Source organism: Rhamphochromis sp. 'chilingali' (assembly GCF_963969265.1).
Source record: "Rhamphochromis sp. 'chilingali' genome assembly, chromosome: 21".
In the NCBI taxonomy this organism is placed as follows: Eukaryota; Metazoa; Chordata; class Actinopteri; order Cichliformes; family Cichlidae; genus Rhamphochromis; species Rhamphochromis sp. 'chilingali'.
Genome location: NC_137949.1, coordinates 15,289,679 through 15,313,071, shown reverse-complemented (window position 1 = coordinate 15,313,071; position 23,393 = coordinate 15,289,679). Strand labels below are relative to the sequence as shown.

At 40.4% G+C, this 23,393-nt stretch overlaps 2 protein-coding genes across 2 annotated transcripts; one reads left to right on the top strand and one right to left on the bottom strand.

The window, feature by feature from the left end:
- Positions 1 to 584: 584 nt before the first annotated feature.
- Positions 585 to 5,656, bottom strand: LOC308389432 (tubulin beta-4B chain). Its single transcript, XM_080870845.1, has 7 exons — positions 5,500 to 5,656; positions 5,232 to 5,340; positions 3,039 to 3,149; positions 2,519 to 2,763; positions 2,115 to 2,437; positions 1,688 to 2,032; positions 585 to 1,606 (listed from the first exon to the last, which is right to left on the bottom strand). The coding sequence occupies exons 1-7, from the start codon at positions 5,554 to 5,556 to the stop codon at positions 1,459 to 1,461; spliced, it is 1,338 nt and encodes a 445-aa protein (XP_080726971.1). The 5' UTR covers positions 5,557 to 5,656; the 3' UTR covers positions 585 to 1,458.
- A 1,939-nt stretch (positions 5,657 to 7,595) lies between these two features.
- On the top strand, positions 7,596 to 21,750 carry nrde2 (NRDE-2, necessary for RNA interference, domain containing). The gene is made up of 19 exons (XM_080871553.1): positions 7,596 to 7,684; positions 9,060 to 9,165; positions 9,349 to 9,531; positions 9,631 to 9,771; positions 10,938 to 11,212; positions 12,280 to 12,497; positions 13,354 to 13,578; positions 13,720 to 13,909; positions 14,002 to 14,135; positions 16,109 to 16,229; positions 16,494 to 16,666; positions 16,761 to 16,932; positions 17,018 to 17,238; positions 17,327 to 17,795; positions 18,713 to 19,104; positions 19,230 to 19,369; positions 19,842 to 19,983; positions 20,308 to 20,379; positions 20,791 to 21,750. Exons 1-19 carry the CDS (start codon positions 7,624 to 7,626, stop codon positions 20,914 to 20,916), a joined length of 3,561 nt encoding a protein of 1,186 aa, XP_080727679.1. The 5' UTR covers positions 7,596 to 7,623; the 3' UTR covers positions 20,917 to 21,750.
- Positions 21,751 to 23,393: the final 1,643 nt, after the last annotated feature.

Below are 23,393 nucleotides of genomic sequence, written 5' to 3'. Positions count from 1 at the left end.
GGTTATGTTCAAGCTCTCTGCTTCTTTCCTCATTCACTGCTGCTATCATCTCCTCTTAATTACATCCACTTTGTTCCCCCGTCTGCATTTTGTTCCTCACTCCACCCCTTAAGTTTGACAGCAGGAGATGAGCAGACTTGGCCACATCAGGCTAACCAGTGATTCAGATATAAACATTTAACTACAATTATCCAGCATTCTGTGAAAATGATGAAATTTGTTAAAAATTAGGGAAAGGTAATGCTAAATCATAAATATATCTATCTATAAAATATATCCATTGTTTTTAGTTCTATGATTTAAAACGAGCCACCAGTAATTAGAGAGGTCAGAATCAAATACACACATATTTCACATTGGACCTTAAATTTAACTTAGCTTTTTCCTTTTAAAAAAGGGGAATTTAGTCAGCACCCATGTGTGTATAAAAAAAAATCGGAATATTAAATGTTTTCTTTGCTAAAAGTGAACTCAAATATGGCTCATCTTTACCCCCACTGTACTACTGCACAAACACCTGCACTCATCATGCCAAGAGCACGTCTGACTCATTTGTTTTTAAGTAGACAAAAAGACAAAAGTAGAAGTAATCCACCATATGTAGCACCAAACTTTATTAACCCCAACAGGGAATTCGCAATTTCAGATTGAGGAAGTTTTGGATGTCACACGCTAGGATAGAAGGGATATGAGCAGAAAGATGGCTCATGATAATGTAAAAATATCATGGCTGTACTGAACCCCTCTACAAAAAAAAAAAAAAGACAAACTTTATTTAAATTCTTCTACAAAATCAGAACAAGCACACAAAGTTAGGTGGGAGTGATGAGTTCCTGACGCTCTCAGTGTTTTCTTTCATTTAGAATAAATCTTAAATATTTAATTTCACTTAAAAATAAAATAAAATAATTATATTCTACATTAAACGTTAAGTGTTAAAAATCGCAAGAAAGTGCCATGAATTAGTCAGTGTTACATTCTCTCATTAGTACATGTTAAAGCTGGAGCTGGGTCATGTTCAAAATCTGTGGTGACATCAAACAGTGCAAAGGGTAAGTGATCTACACAAACAGGACATTTAATGTTCTATTTACTGCTACATCTTTTTTTAAATGGAGTTTTTTTGATCACACCTCCTGTAATAAGCGTCAGGCTCCCTTTAATAACACCATCCATTTAGAAACAGCGCAATGATGAGGTGATACTAACCAGAAAAGAAAGAACAGGCTGAAAACATTCATATTTAAAGATGGGGAACAAAAGCAAACATGTAACACATAAAAGCATGGAGACCACCTGTACGCTCTAAATAACTTGGTGATATATAACAACTTTTGTTCTTAAAAAAAAGAAAAGAAAAGAAAAAAGTTGTTTAACTTCTTGACGTCTGAACCGCATTGACCTGAAACTGTTGCATAGAAAGAAGAAAAGGGAGAAAAAGAAGAGCCGTGCTGATTTTTAGGCCATGTCCTCTTCACCCTCCTCCTCGAACTCTCCCTCCTCCTCGGCCGTGGCCTCCTGGTACTGCTGGTACTCGGACACCAGGTCGTTCATGTTGCTCTCGGCCTCCGTGAACTCCATCTCGTCCATGCCCTCGCCCGTGTACCTGAAACAGAAGCGGTGAGGTGATTAACACGTCGCATGAGGGCATGAACTCAGGCTACAAACGGACCGGGGTGTCTCTCACCAGTGAAGGAAGGCCTTGCGGCGGAACATGGCGGTGAACTGCTCAGAGATGCGCTTGAACAGCTCCTGGATGGCCGTGCTGTTGCCAATGAATGTGGCAGCCATCTTGAGGCCGCGCGGCGGGATGTCGCAGACGGCCGTCTTGACGTTGTTGGGGATCCACTCCACGAAGTAGCTGCTGTTCTTGTTCTGCACGTTCAGCATCTGCTCGTCCACCTCCTTCATGGACATGCGGCCTCGGAAAATGGCAGCAACTGTGAGATAGCGCCCGTGGCGTGGGTCGCATGCTGCCATCATGTTCTTGGCGTCGAACATCTGCTGGGTTAGCTCGGGAACGGTCAACGCCCTAGGAAAATGAACAGATATTTTAGTTGAGATATAATTCAAACTCGAAATAGGCATTGCTAACAGCATCCGGCTGCTCTAACCTGTACTGCTGGCTGCCACGGCTGGTCAGGGGTGCAAAGCCCGGCATGAAGAAGTGCAGCCTGGGAAACGGCACCATGTTCACGGCCAGTTTTCTCAGGTCTGCGTTGAGCTGGCCTGGAAAGCGGAGGCAGGTGGTAACGCCGCTCATCGTGGCCGAGACGAGATGGTTAAGGTCGCCGTAGGTGGGCGTTGTGAGCTTCAGCGTGCGGAAGCAGATGTCGTACAGGGCCTCGTTATCGATGCAGTAAGTCTCGTCCGTGTTCTCCACCAGCTGGTGGACGGAGAGGGTGGCGTTGTATGGTTCCACCACCGTGTCGGACACCTGAAGAAGGAGAAGGCGCCATTAAGGGCGGGCAGGGCCCCACACAGTTAATCTGGAATGATGTGGATGTCGAATACGGACCTTGGGGGAGGGAACCACGCTGAAAGTGTTCATGATGCGATCCGGGTATTCCTCGCGGATCTTGCTGATGAGCAGCGTGCCCATGCCGGAGCCCGTACCTCCGCCCAGGGAGTGCGTGAGTTGGAAGCCCTGGAGGCAGTCGCAGCTCTCTGCCTCCTTCCTCACCACATCCAGGACTGAGTCCACCAGCTCCGCCCCCTCAGTGTAGTGGCCTTTAGCCCAGTTGTTCCCTGCCCCGCTCTGACCTGTGTGTCACAAGCAAATATAGGCATCTGACACCACTGACTCCATTTCCATATTTAAAACACAATTTACTTACAGTGAGCAGCCAAACATGAAACATCACTTGAAAACGTACTATTCCACTGGGTTTTTTTTTTGAACAAACAAATAAGTACATACAGACAAATTAAAACAAACAAACACAGATTTTTTTTTTCCTTTGGTCAAAATACTTTCCATTTTACTTTTCTAAAGCCAGGATGATGAATGAATGAATGTTCAGCTTTCAAAGGCTCACCAAAGACAAAGTTGTCAGGTCTGAACACCTGACCGAAGGGGCCGGACCTCACAGAGTCCATTGTGCCCGGCTCCAAGTCCACCAGGACCGCACGAGGGACATACTTCCCACCTGGTGAAGACAGATGACCAAAAAAAGCCACACTTTTAACTTCAAGATTATATAATTAGTTTAGGGATAGGGCACCTGTTTAATATCAGTTATAAATCCTTAATAATCCTCCGAGCTCTATCAGCAAACTACGCGAAGTGCAAATAAATACAAAAACTAAAAAAGCCCAAATTATCACAGGTAACTACAGAGGAAAAAAAACTTTAACAAGAGGTGAAAATCACACCAAAAACAACCAGAAGATATTATGATTTAGAAAAACTAACAAAAACCAAAACATGTTCAGTTTCAATTTGTTAATTTGTTTTTTCAAATCAAGACAGATATGTTTAATTACCAGTAACCATCTAAATTTCTCAAATCTTCAACCCAGAAAACGCTTCTTTTGGTGTAATCTTTATAAAAAAAGAAAAAAGTAAAAAGAAACAGAGGGGTCCTTCTACAGAAATGTCTGATGTTGAGATAGCGCAAGATCTTAAAATTGATTTATTTTAAAATATTTAACCCTAAACCACATTATAGAACTTGCTCATTTATGAATTTAAAAAAAATCAAAAGACAGTTTGTTGATTTAAAAAATATATATTTTATCTACATCTACTTGAATTCTTTTGTAAGTGGTGTTTGCCAAAGGAGCAACTTTGGTAAAAGCGGTTTCAATTTTCCAGGTTTTCTGAAGGTATGTGAACATTTCTTTGGACTGCTTTAAAACGCTTTAATTAAATACTTGGTCCCAATTCTCTTCAGACAGAAGAATGTCAATAATAATGGATCTGGGGATTATCTCTTAGTATTGTCATTATTATTATTATTATTATCAGTTTTGTTTGTTAAAATGTGACCCAATATTTGTCCATTCGTGGAATTGTTTATTTGCTATAACAATAAAAATAATTTGAAGAACAATTAAAAATGAGAAGTGATGTAATCCTTTATAACTTAACTCTTACTTGTAACAAAATTCAATTGATGTGAAATTATTATCATATCAGTTTGATGTGACAGAAATAATAAACCCCATACGGTAACACCAGTGACGTATTAATCATCATGCTACTCAGTTAAGCCATACCAGACAAAAAGAGGATTCATTATGATAAAAAAAACTTAGCATTTGCATAAAATACAAATAGTTTATGCAAAAAGTTCCTCTGAACATAGGAGCCACTGGTGTTACTGAGTAAGTAATGGCTGTTTTTAATAGTCCCTTTCATAAAATCCACGTTGTCATATTGTGCTCACAAAATTGGGAGGTGGTATGATGAATTCTTTACAGAGCTTAAGGAAATTAGTAATAGGAAGTGAACTCATAATAGGCCGTTTTTCCACAGTAACACCGGTGAGGCAACTTCATAGGATCATTACTTTCTTTATACATTTTATATTTGTTCTACATATCTTACATTTCTATGTGTGTATTGTGTCTATTGTATAACTTATTTATTTATTCATTCATTCACTCACTTCTGAACTATGTGAAATCACAGCGCTTAGCCGCTATAGCTGACTGTGGTGCTTGGGCCACTCTATGACAGATTAAAAACGAACACTGCCAAACTGATAGCTCAGGAACTGTTTAAATAACATGTTTATTTTAAACACAGAAACAAACTGTAACCCTAAAATGTTTCTGCAAAGGCCGGGGGTGGGGCAGAGACAGACGTCACCGTAGAATGACCCAGACTATGACATGAGCAAACCCACTGCAGAAACTAGTATACACATACTTACTGTACTTAACTATAAAAACTTTACTTTGTCATAAACTGCATGAACATACTCAATGCTTTGCCTCTTTAACTTAGTGATAATATTATCCCAGTCCGAAGTGTGACTTAAAGCGGGAACAGTCTAATTTGTGGGCACCATTGCTAGGCAAGGGTTTGTTTTTGTTGTTTTGTCTTGGAAACTGAGTGACGGTAACCAGGAAGGAGAGCCAAGAAAAAGCCCCCTGACTCTGAAAGGGGGGTTGATTAATGCCCCCCCTACTGGACGGTGGCTGTATTAACCAGGTTTCTGCTGGCTATTGAATTACCTCAGCTCACCCAGAAATTAGATCAGACTGTGCAGTGTGAAGTTAACCTGTAGCCTCGTTGTAGTACACGTTGATTCGCTCCAGCTGTAGGTCGCTGTCTCCGTGGTAAGTCCCGGTGGGATCGATGCCATGTTCGTCACTTATAACCTCCCAGAACTAGAACACACACACAGGGACGGAATAAAACGATTAAATCAGTCGGCTCAGTCAAACTCAGCAGCGCTATGATTAGCTCTGGCGCTAATTTAATTTAGTGGCCCGCGTACTCGAACTTCAAACACTCAAACTCAACTTTAAAACCACTATCACTCTCACCTTCGCGCCGATCTGGTTGCCGCACTGGCCGGCCTGCAGATGAACTATTTCCCTCATTTTTTGGTCGAAATGAAAAACTTCGGAACAGCCAAGCGTAGACACTGATCCAGCGTTCAACCAACAACGGACTAACCTGAGAAGGTAGGAGCGTTGCCAGCTATAGAGACACCGAGAAGGCAATTGGAGGAACTAAGTGTCAAACAAAACAGACTGGGAATCGGATTGGCCCAAACACCTTGCTTTCGGGTTTTGATTGGATAGCGATCCCAGGAGGTCCGTTACCTCGGTAACACGGAGAGAACGGCGCACACATTCAGCACACAACGCGTCTCTTGGAGACGCGCAAAAGCTCTGCGTGCGCGTCACTCAGGTTTGAATAACAAACCCAGGAAAGACTTTTCAGAATCAACTTCATTTTCTACCCGATACACGAGCTCACGACATGAAACCTAATATGGAGACTGAATCTTAACGCCAAACGAGGCGATCGTTTGTAGTTACCATGTGACATAGTCGTTATATTTTAGAGTCAGCGAGAGCACTTTCTAACTTCTGGCTTACATATAAAATTACAGTGCGATGTGCATTCAGTCATTCAATCGGAAGTAATTCAAATTTAAATACCAGGTTTTATGACGATGTGGGAGCATTTCTAATTTTATTTTTGACAGTACTGTGGAAAGGTGTTGAGTCATCCCTCATTTTTTTATACTTTGCTTCCAAGGAGCCAGGCATTTGTGTGTTTCTAAAAGTCATCTTGAGCATTACATTTCCAGGCTTTCTGGAGGAAATTTTATTTGGACATTGGCTCTTTTTTCACTCAGTTTCAGACGAGTCAGTGAAACTGATCATTTAAAAACTGCATTTTGTATTTACTGAGTTTTAGCTTTTTCTAATATTAAAAATAGGATAAGCATTTGAAACATTTAAATGTGACAAATATGCAAAAAATAAAAGAAAAAAAAACTGGTAACTTAAAAATCTGGAAAGGGGCAAATATTTTTTTTTACAGACTGCCTGTCAGCTGTCTTCACTATCCAAACAATTTTTAGCCAAGTTCATACTGATTTTGCTAATACGATTTTAACAAATATGTTTCTTTAGTTATCGGATGTGCAATATAAACTGTAAAAAGTGCCAACCTATTTCATTTATTAAAATTTCTTTTGCTGAAGCACTGGAACGGATTACATAGCAATAATCACACTAATGCATTTAGAACCTCCTTTATAAACTCTGGTGTCATTAATTGTACACTTCTTCTAATCACTGACAGACCTTTACCTATTTTACTTACAGTATTATCAATATACGTATTTTATTTTAAAAGCAACGAATACACTAATAATAATAACAGTTTTGCCTCCTCTTTTTTTAGTAGGAATATTATAAACGCATCTTTTACAGCGTTCAGTCACTCATTAAGCATTAATAAGCTTAATTGATCAGTTGAGGTTTCAGATCCATATACTGGTGAGTCATCAGTATACAAAAGAATCTGAGCCAATTTTTAAAACAAATGAAAGCTCATAAAAACGACCTGAAAATAATAATTTCCCCAAACAGCTAGGTACTCCACATGTTAAATGCCTTATCATTGATAGTCTGCCTATGATTTGTCAAATAGCTTTGCAACAATTTCAGTGAAGTGCCAGAGAAGCCATAATTTACCACATTATTTAGTAACAGGAAGTGAAAAAATCAACTCTCCCTTGCCAACCATCTGTGCCAGTGCTGTACAGTTTGAATAGTATTATTTTCCACTGGATTATTTTATATTAAGTACACGTGGGCAGGAGAGATTATATTTGTGAACTAATAGCCAAAGCTGCCAACGCAGTCATGAATTCGAGCTTTCAGGCCAACAGGGGCTCTTTTAACGTTTTAAATGAGAAAATAATACATTAAAATAAAATCCGAAGTTTTTCCTTCTTATTTCCAAATGTATTATATGTTTACACAAGACAAAAAAAATTAAGTGAGTATAATACGCTTCAACAGAAATGGGATTTTAATTTTTTAACGTTTGAAAAATCCCCAAACAGCATTATGTTTTACTTTGGCGAGCCCAAACGCCGTTGTGACGTCATATCCCTGCGCCCTGTTTCTAAGTGACGCAGCATCATGGCGCTGTTTCCAGCGTTTGCAGAAGAGGCGAGCAACAAAGTTAGAGATTCTTCCACAGGTGATCCCGGCTTCCTGTAATACACGGTTTTTAATGTCAGTTAGCAGTCACCTGGACGCTCTGTTAGACTGACAGTCTGCCGAAAACTAAAATCTGACCGAAACAACGACCTGATATTCAATGTCAGATCAGCCGCTCGTCGCTGGAACTGAATGACACAAAACATCTTAACCTCTTTTAGCTTTATCTCTCATTTCACGATACGTGTTCCTCTTGGAAGTCCAAGAAACTCGCTATCTTTTAGCTAAAACAGCGACGATTTTACGTCTTTATAATCTAAACGACTTGTCAGTATCTTTAGATACTCTTTACCCATCCTGCTCGTGTCATTACACTAACGTTTTATTGACGTATTGAAGCTTCGGGGTTCATTTAATGAATAATCATTTAGTGCCTCCCTCCCTCCCCTCTCTAGAGGATTTTTTTTTTTGTGTCTCATTTCACTTTTTTTATTTAATGAATAAAAAATGAATGAGGACGAAATTTTGACTTACTACTATGAATATTTTCAGAGTTGGTATTTCAAAAAAAAATTATAATACTGTATAAAAGTCTTGAGCCACCCTTGGTTTTTGATATTTCTCTGCTTTAAAAATGGAAAATAGACTGAGTGATTTCTTGAAATATGTGGGAAAATACATGGAGGTACAGTATATATGGTAAAAACTCAGTTTGTTCACATTTAGAAAACATGTCTCTGAGGTAGCTTTCTTGTAATTTCTTTAAGTACCCTTTAGGAATAGTTTTACAGGCCTCTTGAAGGACATTCAAAGCTCTTCTTTTAATGTTGGTCACGTTTAGATGACCCCACACTGTTTCAATAATTGAGGTCTTGGCTCTGGGGCAGCCAATCCATGACTCATCGTGTTTCATTGTGTGTTTTTCTACCCAGTTGTAGTTTAACTGCATTCACAGTAAGTTTGGGATGATTGTCGTGCTTAAAAAGAAAGCTGTTGCCAGTCATACATTTTTCAGATTGTATTACATGGTGGGTGAGAATCTGATGGTACTTCTGTGTTCATAATTTCATCAGCTTTGACAAGATCTTCAATACTGCTGGGCAAAATGCAGTTCATCTGCAGATAGTTTTTTTTAGGCCTGTTACTTTTGTTCTCCATTCGTCCAGTTTCCTCAGTTTTGCCCTCAGTTTTCCCTGCACAACATCCAGAGATATGCCATATTTTCAGCTAATGCCCCTTAGGGAAGAATCGTGTTGTTGGCGCAAAAATGCCATGTTATGTCTGTTAGACGTGTTGTGGTCCAAAACCTTCGCACAGTGCAGTATCACTACTTGGGATAGACAGATTGCATTGTTCATGATTTCTAAGTCCTCCTGATTATCTTGTAATTATGTCTTGTCTGCTCTCATTTTCAGAGTTTGATTGGCTGAAGAATAAGAGTTTTCAGACAGGAGATGCGCTCTCTCTTCACGGTCGATTTCTAGAGAAGACCAGCGAGGAGCAAAACAAGAAGGAACCAAGGTAAAAGAATCACAACTCTGATCACTGAACTGTGAAATGTGTTGGTTCTTCCTTAGAAATTCATCGCTGCCCAGTTCAGTCGCAGAAGGAGACACAAACCTCCTTTGGGTTATGTCAGGAAGAGCATCCAGCTCTAAAAATCTGCCAAATCAAACTCTTCCTCTCTTCCTCATTGACTCCCAGTGTCAGCAGAGATGTCAGCTCTGAAGAGGACAGAGAGGATGGTGTGGCACCCAGAAAGAAGAAAAGGAAGAAGAAACAGAAGAAAAAGCACAAAAAAAAGAGTGGGAGGTATTCGCACAGCAGCGCATCTGACTCTGAAACCATCTACCCGAGTGATCTCAAAAAGGAGCAAGAAGCCAAAAGGTACACAAACATCTTTAACATCACTGAGGCATACACTTGTAATTTTATACACTGAGTATAACCTCGCTTCTGTTCTGTAATTATGTTTGTGGGAAACAGGCAGGAGGCTCCTCAGTTAGCGAGCCATTTCTCTTGGTTGGATGACCTCCAGTTGCCCACAGAGCAGCTGTTTTGTGTGGACCGAAAAGCAGACCCCGCCAACTGGACTTACAAGTCTCTGTACAGAGGAGACGTAGCCAGGTAAAAGACACATGACTCTTTTTTCTTTTTAGCCCTTCACAGAAAAGACTTGCACACAAGAAGAGACACAAAGAAAGTGACGTTTATGCAAACATTTGACACAATTACATCATAAACAGTGTCGTTATAGCCCAACTGTGTCTACATTTCCAAACAGTCCATGCTGCACAAAGTGCTCAACAATGTAAAATCCCACTAAAACAAATACAATTCAAAATAATGATGCAGTAAAATATAGAAAAAAAACAAATAAATAAATAAACAATATAACTGAATAAAAACAACCAAAACAACAACTAATGCTGTTAAAACCAAAATGTTTCGGTAAAAGTGTGTTAAAAGCCAGTAATTGCCTTTGTTTGTAATGCTTGTATGATAAAAACAAGCACACATATTCGGCGAGTTTATTGTCATAGCTTTCTTCTTTTCAAAACTTGTGACGTGTTTAAGGGACGTCTGTATCAACGGGCTGGTAAAAAATGTGCTAAGCTTAAAAGGATGTAACATCACGGTGTCACATTTATTCCAGGATTTAAGTGGACTGAAATATCCCTGGCACCTTCTGATTTTTCCCACGTTGGTCTTTAAAAGCTTAACTCTTTAAACTTAACTTAAATTGATCTCAGGTGTAGCCATGCTCACATTTAAGACTGCGTTTGAATAGTTTCCCAACATGGTGCAATATGACAGGACATTATACTTTATTTTTTTAATCTCACAAAGAAAAAGGGGAAAAAGTTTGATCACTTTCAATAAATGAAGCAGTGTAAGAATAAAAAGGATGAGTTGTTTAAAGAGTTTTGTTCAAGGGGTGGTTTGTATTTTCCAGCCATGTGAGATGCCTTTTTTTATACTCTGAAGGTAAAAACACTTCTGCAAAGGATACACTTGTGCTCTTCCTATAAGCCTCCTCTCTCCTTTCTCCTCTGTCCATCAGATGTGTCTTTTAGGAATCCTCATACAGTTTAAAGAGAGCTGAGACTGTAATGTCTGTAGTTAAACCATGCTCCCAAAACCTGGGATTCATCCGTTTGTTTGTTTTTTACTTATAAATGACTGGCTGAAGGTTTTATTTTGAACCAAATTATAAAGTTACATGGACTGTATAGTTGAGTACAGAATAAAAGCTACAATCTGAGATGAGCTGCACTATTTTTGTGTTCCAGGTATAGAAGGAAAGGCAGCTCGGCTCTGGGTTTGGACTTTCACAAGCAGGGGGTCAGCTGGGAGGACTCAGAGGTGACTAATAAGAAGAAGAAGAAAGGCGGCGACGGGAAGAAGGCAGCGGACAGATACTACTCTACAGTCAGTCGACAGCTGCTGAAGGCAGCGCCTGCTCTTCCTGCATTACCAGCGAGTTTTGATGGTAGCGATGGCACCAGTTCTGCAATCTTCCTCCCTCTGTGTGATGATGAGGCAGACAATAAAGAAGGGGAGAAAGGTACGGGGTCTAGCTGGGTGTGGCAAAGAAAGAATTCAGCCACTTCATGCTTAATGTGCCATTATAGTGCTGATCCTTTTTGAACTGAAAGTCTCATTTAGACTTGCGCAAGTGACCAAGAAGAAGCAGATTAATCCAGAAAATGTCAGCAGCGTTTGATGATTGTCTCAAGGAAAGAAAACAAGATTAGACCTTCACATTTTTAACGGGCCATGGCACCACTAATTTGAGAAAATTATGAGTCTGTTTGACATTTCTTTGACTTTTCTGTTTATCTCATCTCCCTCAAACTTTGGAGATCTGAGTGAGTGAGATCTCAGTGAGTTTGAGGTTGTTTGGCTGTTGTCAGTTCTCATATTTTTGGCTAAAATAATTTTCTCTGTTAGAATATGTATTAGTAGTCACACAGTTATGCTTTTGGGTTTTTTTGTGTGGCTTTGTTAGGATCTTTATCTGCATGCACATCCATGTCCCAATCTTCTTACCCCCAAGTTAAATCATCCAAAAAACAAAAAAACGCTTAACACTCATCCTTTAACCCCCAAACAGACCTTTAATGGGTGTGGAAACATTAAATGGTCTCAATTTTATGTAGCTTTGAGACTCTGATGAACTAAAACCAGTAGGTCAAGTTTCTTTCTATAGCCCATTTCCAAACAGTCCATGCTGCACAAAATGCTTAAGAATGTAAAATGCCACTAAAACAAATAAAATGTAAAATAATGATGCAGTAAAATATAGAAAAAAATTAATAAAATAACTCAATAAAAACAACTAAAACAACAACTAAGGCTGTTAAAACCAAAATGTTTTGGTCAAAGTGTGTTAAAAGCCAGTAATTGCCTTTGTTTGTCATGCTGGTATGATAAAACAAGCTCACATATTCAGCGAGTGTATTGTTATAGCTTTCTTCTTTTCAAAACTTGTGATGTGTTTAGGGGACATCTGTATAAACGGGCTGGTATAAAATGTGCTAAGCTTAAAAAGATGTAACATCACTGTGCCACATTTATTCCATTTATTCCTTAAAATGTAACTGATTTTTAAAAATGTATTTATCTTTTTAGCTCACATAGGGCAGACGTCATCGGTGAATCCCCTCGGTGTGTATGACTCCTCGACGGCCCTCTGGCTGCAGGGGAAAGGACAGCAAGACCAGCAAAAGGAGGACGCTCACACAGAGGAGGGCACTGCACTTTTGGGTGGCAGGACCGAAGATTTCAACAGGCGGCTGAGAGAGCAGCCAGCAGACACACAGCTGTGGATAGAGTTCATACGATATCAGGTACACACGCTGCTTTATAATACTGCTGCAGGAATGTCAGGGCTTCAGAACGTGCTTTCTTTTAACAAAAGTTTACGGACTCCTGATGTGTGCTCACCTCTCATGAGAACATCACAAGAAGCAGTAATCAAATGCATCAAGACAGTGGAAATGTTTTTTTTCTGACTGACAGCATTTTATTGTCTGACATCTGAACCTTCCCTCTACTCCTATCCTGGACTCTGAAAGTGCCAGTGAACTTTCAGGAGGAATGTTTCTCTGAGGCAAGTGATCACTCACTGTACCGAGAGGAAATCCTGCAGCATGGGCTCCTTCTGCATCTCTGAAACTGCACTCCTCACACTGGTGCTCCAAAACACTCTCACAAAGATTGAATATTTAGTGTTTGACGTTCTTTATTATTACCAAAACAGCAATGAAAGTACAAGAGGGTTGATTTACTTGAATAACGTTCATCCACTGAAGAACCATTTAGGTAATTCAGAAGTAGATTTGATGAACTCCTCAGAGGCTCATTCATCTAAATTGCCTGCAGCAACTGTTCAAAATGCTTCTAAAGTTTTAGAGATGTGCTGGTAAAGGCTTACGCTGGTTAAATCATACACATAAGTCAAACCAGGAGTCTAACTCAGTGTCACTACTAGCCGCAATAGGAAATCAACACAACAGGGGACAGACATAATTAGTTAATTGATATGCTTTCATTTCATTTTCATTGCAAGTTTCACAAAGTCTTCTTGTGTGCATAAAGCCCTCAATCAGTCACAGAAAAGCAAGAAGCACGGAGTTTCCTCCAACATGCTCTTTGGCTTATCAGATAAGGTTTGGGTACTTCATCGCCTACTTCATCCTCTAGGATGAGGCGAGTGCAGCTGTGTTCAAAGGCGAGGAGGAGCAGCAGGGCAGTGATGCTGCTGAGCGCCGCAAGTCTTCCTACAGGGCAGTGCTGGAGAAAAAGCTAAGCATTGCAGAGCGCGCCGTGGCCACCAACCCCCTCTGCATAGCTCTGCAACTCGAGAGACTCCGCATCTGCCAGGAGCTCTGGGAGCCCTCTGCTCTGGCTAAAGAGTGGAAGAAACTGGTATGTCTATGTATGAAGGTCACAACAAGTCCCTAAAATGCAGAGGAAACCCTCAAGAGTGTCGGAATCTTACTGCTTCTATCAAAAAAAATAAATGTCACATACAAGTAACAAAGTTGCTCTTTATTTGTTGTGTTTCAGGTGTTTCTCCACCCAAACAGCACCCCCCTGTGGAGGGAGTATCTGCTCTTCACCCAGAGCTATTTCAGCAGCTTCACCGTGTCCAAGGTCAACGCTGCGTACGGCAAGTGTCTGAGCACGCTCAGTGCTGTCCGAGACGGCAGCATGGTGTCTCACCCGGCTCTGCCAGGAATAGAGGAGGATATGTTGGGTAACAGACATTTCAGCATGAGATTCATTCATTATTCAGTCCTGCTTGCTTTGTATGACTACAAATCCCACATCCTTTTACTTTCTGCCCAGATATCTTCATGCAGCAGTGTCACTTTCTGCGTCAGTGTGGTCATTCGGAGAAGTCGACTGCCATGTTTCAGGCAATGATCGACTTTACTTTCTTCAAGCCTGACAGCGTGCGAGAGCTGTCCACTAAGCAGCAGGTATGTTCTCGCTGAGTTTTAATGTTGTAATCTACTCTTAGAGGACTTGTGTGACATTTCAGGAGTTATACAGTGGCTTGCAAAAGTATTCGGCCCCCTTGAACTTTTCCACATTTTGTCACATTACAGCCACAAACATGAATCAATTTTATTGGAATTCCACGTGAAAGGCCAACACAAAGTGGTGTACACGTGGGCAGAAAGTAAAAGGGGGCCGAATACTTTTGCAAGCCACTGTATTTGTTGCTCAGAGTTGAATGTGATGATCAGTGAAGTGGCCTTGGCTGGTCATTTAACCCTTGTATGGTGTTCGGGTCTGTGAGACCCGTTTTCAGGTTTTCTCAAAAGAAAAATTAAACAATTAATTATTTTTTCAACCTGAAATTCATTGGCTTTGGCTTATTTTCTGTGAAGAACATAAATCCGAACTAATTTTCAATGACCTCATACTGTACCTCCCCCCACGCATTTACATTACATACAAGGTGTTCGGGTCCACTGGACCCAGGTCTAATAAAAGTGTTGAAAGTGTAGGTCCTGTGTTCCCACACTCTGTCCTCCTCCTTTCTGGTGCTGCTGATAGTGTTTTCTTCCCCTCCTGCACAAAGTTGCAACATTGTTGAAAATTCAACTATCAACACCGTCTGCTCTGACATTCCCACACATTTTACCCTCTTTCTTGAGGGATCCAAATTTTATTTTCTCATACCCTGTCCCACCTGCAAATTAGGGGCATAATACTATAAATAAGACTTTGCCAGTGTGGTTCTTTATCACAACTGATCAAGATGGCAAAAGATTATCTGCTGCGAGGGCCATCCAATTGATTTTGGAAGAGAGAGGGGCTTCGGATGATGATGTTGACAAAGAGGTTTCAGAATATTTCACATTTCTGAAAATTCAGAGTCTGACAGTGACTTTGAAGAAGAGGATGAGGTTGAGCACCATTTAGTAACAAAACGAAGATGAGTACCCCATCTGCAGCCAGCTCCAGGACCAGAACAAGCCCACCAGACAGCAAGTGAAGAAATATGGACGTCAATAACTGGTGAAATTGAATGGTCTTCTTGCCCAAGAAATGAGCCACCCTGCAGAGCTGCTACTGTGATAAGCCAGGGCCAACACGGCTGACAGTTACTCATGTGCAGGACATCAAGGCTTCATTTGAGCTTTTCATCCCAGATTCCATCCAGAAAATTATTCTGGATTGCAGTAATCTAGAAGGAAGGTGTGTTTTTGGAGAGAGGTGGAAGGAGATGGACCAAATTCATCTAAGAACCCCAAAGGCCTACTTTGGGGTTCTTATCCTTGCAGGAGTTTTCAGGTCCAAAGGGGAATCCACAGAATCCCTGTGGGATGCAGAAACCGGCAAGAACCTTTCCGTGCATCAGTGTCTCTGGAAAACTTCCACAAAATTTCCAGGATTATCCGTTTTGATAACCGAGACGACAGACCAGCTCGACGGCAGAGAGACAAGCTAGCTGCCATCAGGACAGTGTGGGATAAGTGTGTGCACCACCTCCCCTGTTTTACAACCCTGGGCCTAATGTCACCATTGATGAGCAGCTGATCCCATTTAGTTGTGAAACATATTGCTTCACGTGTAAATGTGTTGTGTCTTTCCACTCACTCCACTTGATTATAACTGATTTATTTTTTTATAACATTTTATAAAAAAAAAAAAAAACGAGAAGCACATTAATTCATAAATGTGATCTAACAAAGGTAAAGGGAAAAAATTAACCATGTTTGCTGTTCATATGGTTTGTAATTGGGATGAAGTAAACATCTGTTGAGTAATTTAACATAAAATTGTTTGATAGTGTTCATTTGGAAAGCCAAAACTCTAGCGGGTCCACCAGACCCATGAACACTGGCTGAGTAACAAAAATATGAACACCACACAAGGGTTAAATAATAAAAAAAATAAATTCTAACCTCGTGTAGTTACATTTCTGCCTCTGTGTCCACAGGTTGACTTCTTTGAGCCGTTCTGGGACAGCGGCGAAGCAAGGATCGGGGAGCTGGACGCCAGAGGCTGGAAAGCCTGGATGCTCCAACAAGAGCGAGGAGGTTGGCTACAACCCACTGCAGGTAGGTAAAACACACACACTTTACAGTGCACGTGCCATTTCATTTATCCATCAATTTTATACTGTCTATCTGGGTTTGGCTCATGAGCCAACAGTTTAAGCAGAGATCCCCAGACCTCCCTCTCTCTCTGAGACCAAAGAAGATGAAACTCTGCTATATGACTGCACCTACAAATTTTGTCTGTGAAGAGTTATTGCAGTTTGTGTGATCCAAGCTCTCTTTATGGGGATGTAATTAATCTAATCTTTCTTTTTGTTTCCACAGAAGAGGAGGAAGAAGAGGAAGAGGATGAAGAGGAGGTGAAGGACAGGACCCAGCCCAGAGGTACCATCTGGCTGGATGTGGAGTCATCTCGTGAAGCCACAGACTGGTTGCCCTGGAGACCCGACAAAGCCAAGGGCCAGTCAGAGGAGGACTGTGAGGATCCTGACAGACAGGTGATGTGTTTGATTGTTTTAAGACAAAATATTCTTTTTGTTGAACTTTACCATGTAGGTTGACCTCTCTGCTGACCTCTATCTCTAATTCCAGGTGTTGTTTGATGACATTGGCCCGTCACTGATTTGTTTGTCTTCGCCAGAGCTCCATCTCCGCCTGCTTCTCCGTTTCTTGAGCTTTTTGGGTTTGCCTGTGGACTCAGTGCTCTCGGTTTCCCCAGGTCAGCCTGGCTTGCTGCTGGAGAACCTTTCTCTGCTCACTCAAGGTAAAACAGTCTAAACAAGCTTTAATTTTTTCAAATCTCACTGAGGTGAGAGGAGTCTTAAAAAAAGCAACTTTTTCCATCCTAGGTAATGCTCCCCAGCGTCCTCTGACCTCCTATGATTTAGCTGATGGTGGCATTAACTCTGTCGGTCACATGACCACTCTCCAAGGAACACGGAAGTGGGTGGGGCTTGGGAAACAGGGTGAGAAGTTCCTCACGAACTTGTTCAATATGCTTCAGCCTGTGCTTCCGCCCCACCACCGAGCCTTCCTGTCACTCAGCTGGATCCAGTACGAGAAACTCAAGGTAGGAGTTGGTTCATTTGACTACATTCAAACTCAAAGTGAGGTCAAACTAACCCTTACACTCTTCTGGTTCTTGGTGTTTGCGTCAGGTCATGCGCTGCTTGCACGGCGGAAATAAAAAGCGCCTTCGTTCTCAGGGGAAGAGCAGCAAGCGAGTTGCCAAGCGGCTGCTCAAAGAACCAGACAATCGCTCATCATTAGTGTTGTGGCGGGAGTACGGCCACCTGGAATGGCTACTGGGCAACCTGGATGAGGCCCGCAAAGTGTTCTCCACTGCAACAGCGCTTGGGGGAACCAAAGGGCTGAGCAGTCTCGCTCTGTGTGATCTCTGCCTGCTGTGGTCCCAGCTGGAGTTGGAGGATGGAGCGAAAGAGCGAGGGGGTCAACCGGCTGATGTAACAGCATCCCCGGCTGTGTCTGTACTGACCCGGCTAGCAGAAGGAACCTCTGCATCGTCCACTTCATCCTCCCTCTCCACGGTTTCCATCCTGAAAGCCAGAAAATCGTACGACCAGACTCTGGCTGCCAGTTTATCAGCACTGGACCAAAACAGTAAAGGTTTGTTTTCTGACCCGTTTCCAACTGTTTAACTTCTCAGAGACCTGCCGTGAACATTTTTACTATAAATCCGCACTCACTGCACAATCAGAGTAGTAGTAATTTTGTATTTTCTCTTTAATTTTTTCTCTTTTTAGTTTACTCCACTTTATTTTTTTTGTGTTTCATTTTGCTTAATTTAGTAAGTGCTTGGCATATTTATTAGACGATTTATCATTACTTAAGAAGGGCAGAACAGTATAATAATATTAAAATGAAACATGACAAACACAGGAAGCAACGTAGCAACCAAAGATAATGGCGTTCAGCGAGTTAAAGCAACAAATGTGAAATGGCTCCCGAGTTGAACTTTTTCTCAACATCGGAGCTGCCAATGAGAGTGGAGGATACAATTGTTTTAAATTTGAAAGGATGGTAAATACATTAGAGGGTTACATAGGCAGCCAGAGCCTGTAGCAACCAGTAGTCAGGGACAAAGCGATGTGCTATAAATGCATTGATTCCATTGGACATTGAAGTCTTAAATATCTGAGACAAAGCTTCCTCCGCCTGGTTGTTTACAGATTTGACTAGATCAGAGATTTTCTGGATATTTTTATTTCCAGAAAAAATATCCAGAAAACAAACATCCAGGGTTTTTTTTTTTAAATTTATTTCATATCAGTTAACCAAAATATTTTTTCACTCATTCATTTAGCTTGCTCTTGTCCTAAAAGCTGAGAGCGTTGTGCTTGACTGGGTCATGCTTTTTGCTGTATGTGAACTCTCTTGTTACCTATTGGATACACCTGAACCAAGCTTTTCTGGTGGAAACCATCTTCCAAACTAATATATCTTGTTGAAAATGTAAGAGTAGTTAAAAATGAGCCCCTTCTCTTTTTGTGCTTGAGCTTTTTGTCTTATCCTGTCTTCTCCAGTCCAAGACGACCTGATGGCAGAGAAGCTGAGGTTGAGAGGTCTGGTTGGCTGCTACGCTCTTTTCCAGTACCTCACGGTGAGCGTGCAAGCAGCCAACGCAGTCTACACCCAGGTTAGAGAGAAGATGGAGGAACTACACCGCACGTTAACAGCTGAACAGCAGCTGAACAGCAGCAAGGAGGGTAAGCTCGCAAGAGCTGACGCTGACTCAAACAGGCCCTGTGTCAGCAGAGTAGCTGCTGAGTGTGAGGCGTTGGCCTGGCAGCAGGCGGCACTGCTCAAGTACCACAACACCGTCGCTGTGTTTCCTCTGGTGACACTGAGGCAAACGCTGACATCGGCCCTCCCAGTCTGGACCACCAGCGTCCCTCTGTGGAGCATTTATGTACAGGTCAGGCTAATAAAAGCACATTTTCCCCCATTCTTCTCTAGATATGTTTTCCCAAAGCCTTTTGAGCCCTAACCTTATTTGTTTATTTTGGCCTGACTGACATTTCCATGTGATGTGTGCTTCAGGTGGAGAACCGTTACCATACCGCTGGCCGTGCACGCCGGTTTTTTCACTCTGTAACCAGAAACTGCAGCAGCGTGGTGCTGCGTCTCTTTGCCATTGTTGCTGAACAGCAAAGGAAGCAGCTGGTAGATGCAGCTCAGAGGTAAAACGACAAAAGATGATCACAAACATCAGACAGCAGGATCACATCAAAGTTCACATATCATTTACATCCTTGTGTCCAAAAAAGCAAAATGCCATGTAAACTACAAATAAAAACAGAAGGTGATGATTTCAAAAGTATTTACAAAAACTACATTTAAATTGCTCGTTTCAAAAAAGTCCAGTGAAGGACAACAAAGAGTATAAAAGTTGTTTAATGCTCAAAAACGTTAATAAATCCATCTGATGGAACATCACAACACAAAAGCGATTCATAAGTAGCATGATGAAAAAAGAGCATCTCAAAAAGTTTCAGTGTTTAATGTTGTTTAAATGCAGATTTAAGTGATTTGCAGTCTCGCTTTTAGTTTTACTTAATGCAGCTTTTATAGAAACAGAAACAGTTTGCACATTATCAACTGATAATTAGCACTTACTGCACATTAAACTGTACATGTCTGCGGTATTTATAGATCGTGTTTACATGATGATCCCTTATCCATCCTGCCGGAGAATGGCCTCAGCAACCGCATCCGTGGACTGTTTGAAAACGCCATAGCAACAGAAACTGGGGCTCATTGTCCTTTACTTTGGAGAATGTACATCTACTTCCTGGTGAGACCAGTCATACAAACTCACATTGATGCTGTTCTGCCCTGGAGCACTAAAAGTTTTAGGAAGATTGTAGAGACCCGATCCTGCTTGAATGAGAAAAATAAATTTTGTATCTGAAAGCTTTAGTGTCGTTTTTAAAAAGGAAAAAAAAACATTTTAGGAATATTATTATGTGCATTTTAGGAATAAGGACTAAAATGTCCTCTTTTTAAAAAAATATTAAACATGGAAACAAAAGTGTAGAAGTGCTTCTGTGCATGTGGATACACCAATATCATCCATGCTTATATTGTGCGTGTAACGTGTGTACGTGTGAATTTGTAGGTGTGTGAAGGAAAAGTGGATAAAGCCACAGGAATCTTCTACAAGGCCTTACAGAATATCCCCTGGTGTAAGGTGAGGCACACATATACTGTGAAAGTGATATTTCCCAAAGCTTGATTTGTAGTTCTGTGCTGAGTCCCTGCAGAGTCGTCAGGTGTTGTTGTACGAGTGAAACTAAGTTAGTACAATTAGCCACACAGTAGGCAACACTATTTGTTATATGATTTCATTAAAGATGTTGCCACTTGATCAATATGCTGCCTTGCTCAGCATATTATTACCAAACTAAACTTATCGCCCTGTTGTTGTGTCATGTAGTCATCATTGCAAACTAAATCAACATCAGTGCTGTATGTATGTTGCTAGTACATAAAATTCTCCCTCCTTTTCTTTCTCTCTGTGTGTGTGTGTGTGTGTGTGTGTGTGTGTGTGTGTGTGTGTGTGTGTGTGTGTGTGTGTGTGTGTGTGTGTGTGTGATATCAGGGTTTGTATATGGACGCAGCGCAGCTGTTCCCCGATCACCTGCAGGAGTTTGTAGACCTGTTGACAGAGAAAGAACTGCGAGTGCGACTGCCTTTAGAAGAATTGGACATACTGCTGGAAGACTGAGCACACACACAATCTTAATTCAAGTGTGTGTTCAAATTGTCAAATTTGATGGGAAGAAAAGGACAAGCACAAAGGCAAACTCGACACATATACAGCTGCAGTAATTTGAGAAAAGAGCTGGGTTTTGTTTGTTTGGTTTTTTTGTATAAAGTGACACAAAATGCTTTAATTGCCACAACAAACCACTAAAACTGTATTTCTTTTACTTGATATTGTCAATAAATACAAGATTGATCTATGTGACATGCCTTAATAAAACATGTAAAATTTATACCGGAAGTTGTTACATTCCAACTTATTAAGAAAAACTCTGTGGAAGTGAGAAAGGAAAACGCTGCCACTCAGCATATTACCATGTTGCCACCTCTTAAAGAGTTTTTAATATTTTTTTTTTAATCATAATAAATCAAGTAAGGATTATATTTTATTTTCTTTGTTAACAAACATCTACTGCACTGCGGAGTAAATGGGGACAAACTTGCAGGATAAAAAAAAGACGAACTCTGCTGTGTTTCCGAGTAACCGTATTATGGAGAGAAAAAGAGCAACAAAATTCAAAGTGCGGCCGACATGACCGCAGCCGAACACGTGAGAGCTCACTGGATCAGTTTCTCATTGATTTACAAGTCCAAATGTTTAGGACGACATCTCTCTTTTTATGTATTCTCCTTTGAACTTGTACAGTATCTTAACTCAATTATTATGCATACAATTCTTTTGTAAATACAACACCATTATTGTGGTACTGTTTAATTCCATTTTGTATTGTACTGATGTTTAAGTAAAGGTTTGAGAAAAAAAAACAGTTTCTCATTGACAGAACATGGATTTCCGTGCGATTTCTTCTGCCATGCGCATCCGAGTTACGAGCTTAACGCGGGCTTCTCTGAGGCCTCTGGTTTATGCCTAAATCTAAAAAAGTATGAGTTACTAGCAATTCAAGACTGCCTTGCAAATACTATCTGTAATATCTCTGTTAAACAAGAAGTCACATACTTGGGACTGTTAATATCCAAAGACCAAAAATCAAGATGCTCTTCAAACTTCACTCCAATTATACAGAAAACCCTAAAAAAGTTCAACCAGTGGCTGCAAAGGGACTTGTCTTTGAAAGGTAGAGTGTTAATTACTAAAGCAGAAGGGATATCCCGATTAACATATGCTGCTCTCTCCTTACATCTGGATAAGAAAATTTGTAAAGATATTGACCGTATGCTCTTTAATTGTATATGGAAAAACCGTACGCATTATATTAGAAAAACTGTTGTGATGAATAAGTACAAATCAGGTGGGCTTAACGTCATAGACTTTTCTACTTTAAATAACACTTTCAAAATTAATTGGGCTAAACATTTTCTTAAAAACCCTACCTCTATCTGGAACTTTATACTATATTATATTTTCTCTCGTTTTGGTGGCTTTAATTTTATTTTAAATTGTAATTACAATGTTGAGAAACTCCCTGTAAAGCTTTCATCCTTCCATAAGCAGGTCCTCTTAGCGTGGACCCTCATTTATAAACACAACTTCTCACCTCACAAATAGCTTATCTGGAACAACAGAGATATTTTATATAAAAATAAATCACTTTTCCTGGAAACTTGGGTCCAGAATGGGATCCTATTGGTGGCTCAGCTGGTTAGTAAAGAGGGAAAACTACTTGCTTACAACGACTTTATTGCACTATATAATTTTCCAATCAGTGTTCAGGAATTCTCAATGGTGCTTGGTGCCATACCCTCAGGGTCTTTAATGTTATATAAAAACACTGACAGCTCAATATCTACCTCAGTCACTCTCCCTGATCCAGCTGAGTCACCAATAGGAAAAATCTGCTTTTCACAGGAACTTGGTAACAGCAATAAGAGAATATGTAGTTTATTCCAAGAAGATATCGTCTCTCTCCCATATATAACATCTTATTGGAACCGATATGTTCCAGATATCAAGTGGAAGACAGTCTGGATGGTCCCCCATAAATATTTGATTGTAAATAAGGTGAAAGAAGTCTCATTTAAAATTCTACATAAATGTTATCCAGCCAGTCACTACATGGTAAAATTTAAAAGGGACATAACTACTAATTGTACTTTCTGTGGGGATCATCCAGAAACTGTGACACATCTTTTTTGGTACTGTTCTTTTACACAGAGATTCTGGAAGGAATTTAGCAGGTTTGTTATTGTCCATATTTTAAGGAAGTTTTCTTTATGTTGGGAAAATGTTTTATTCTGTTTCTTTAAGTTCCCCAAGAAGTATGATAAATGTTTTTTATGATAAAGTTGTTAATACTTTTAGCTAAATTTTTTATCCATAAATGTAAATTTACTAACAAAACACCATATTTCTGTCATTATTTTAAGGATGTGGAAATGTACATACAATCAATATCAGACTCCACCAACGAAAAGGCTCTCAAAACAATATATGTATGTGAATCTTTGCGTGTATTCTTATAATTGTTACCTTTTTCTTTT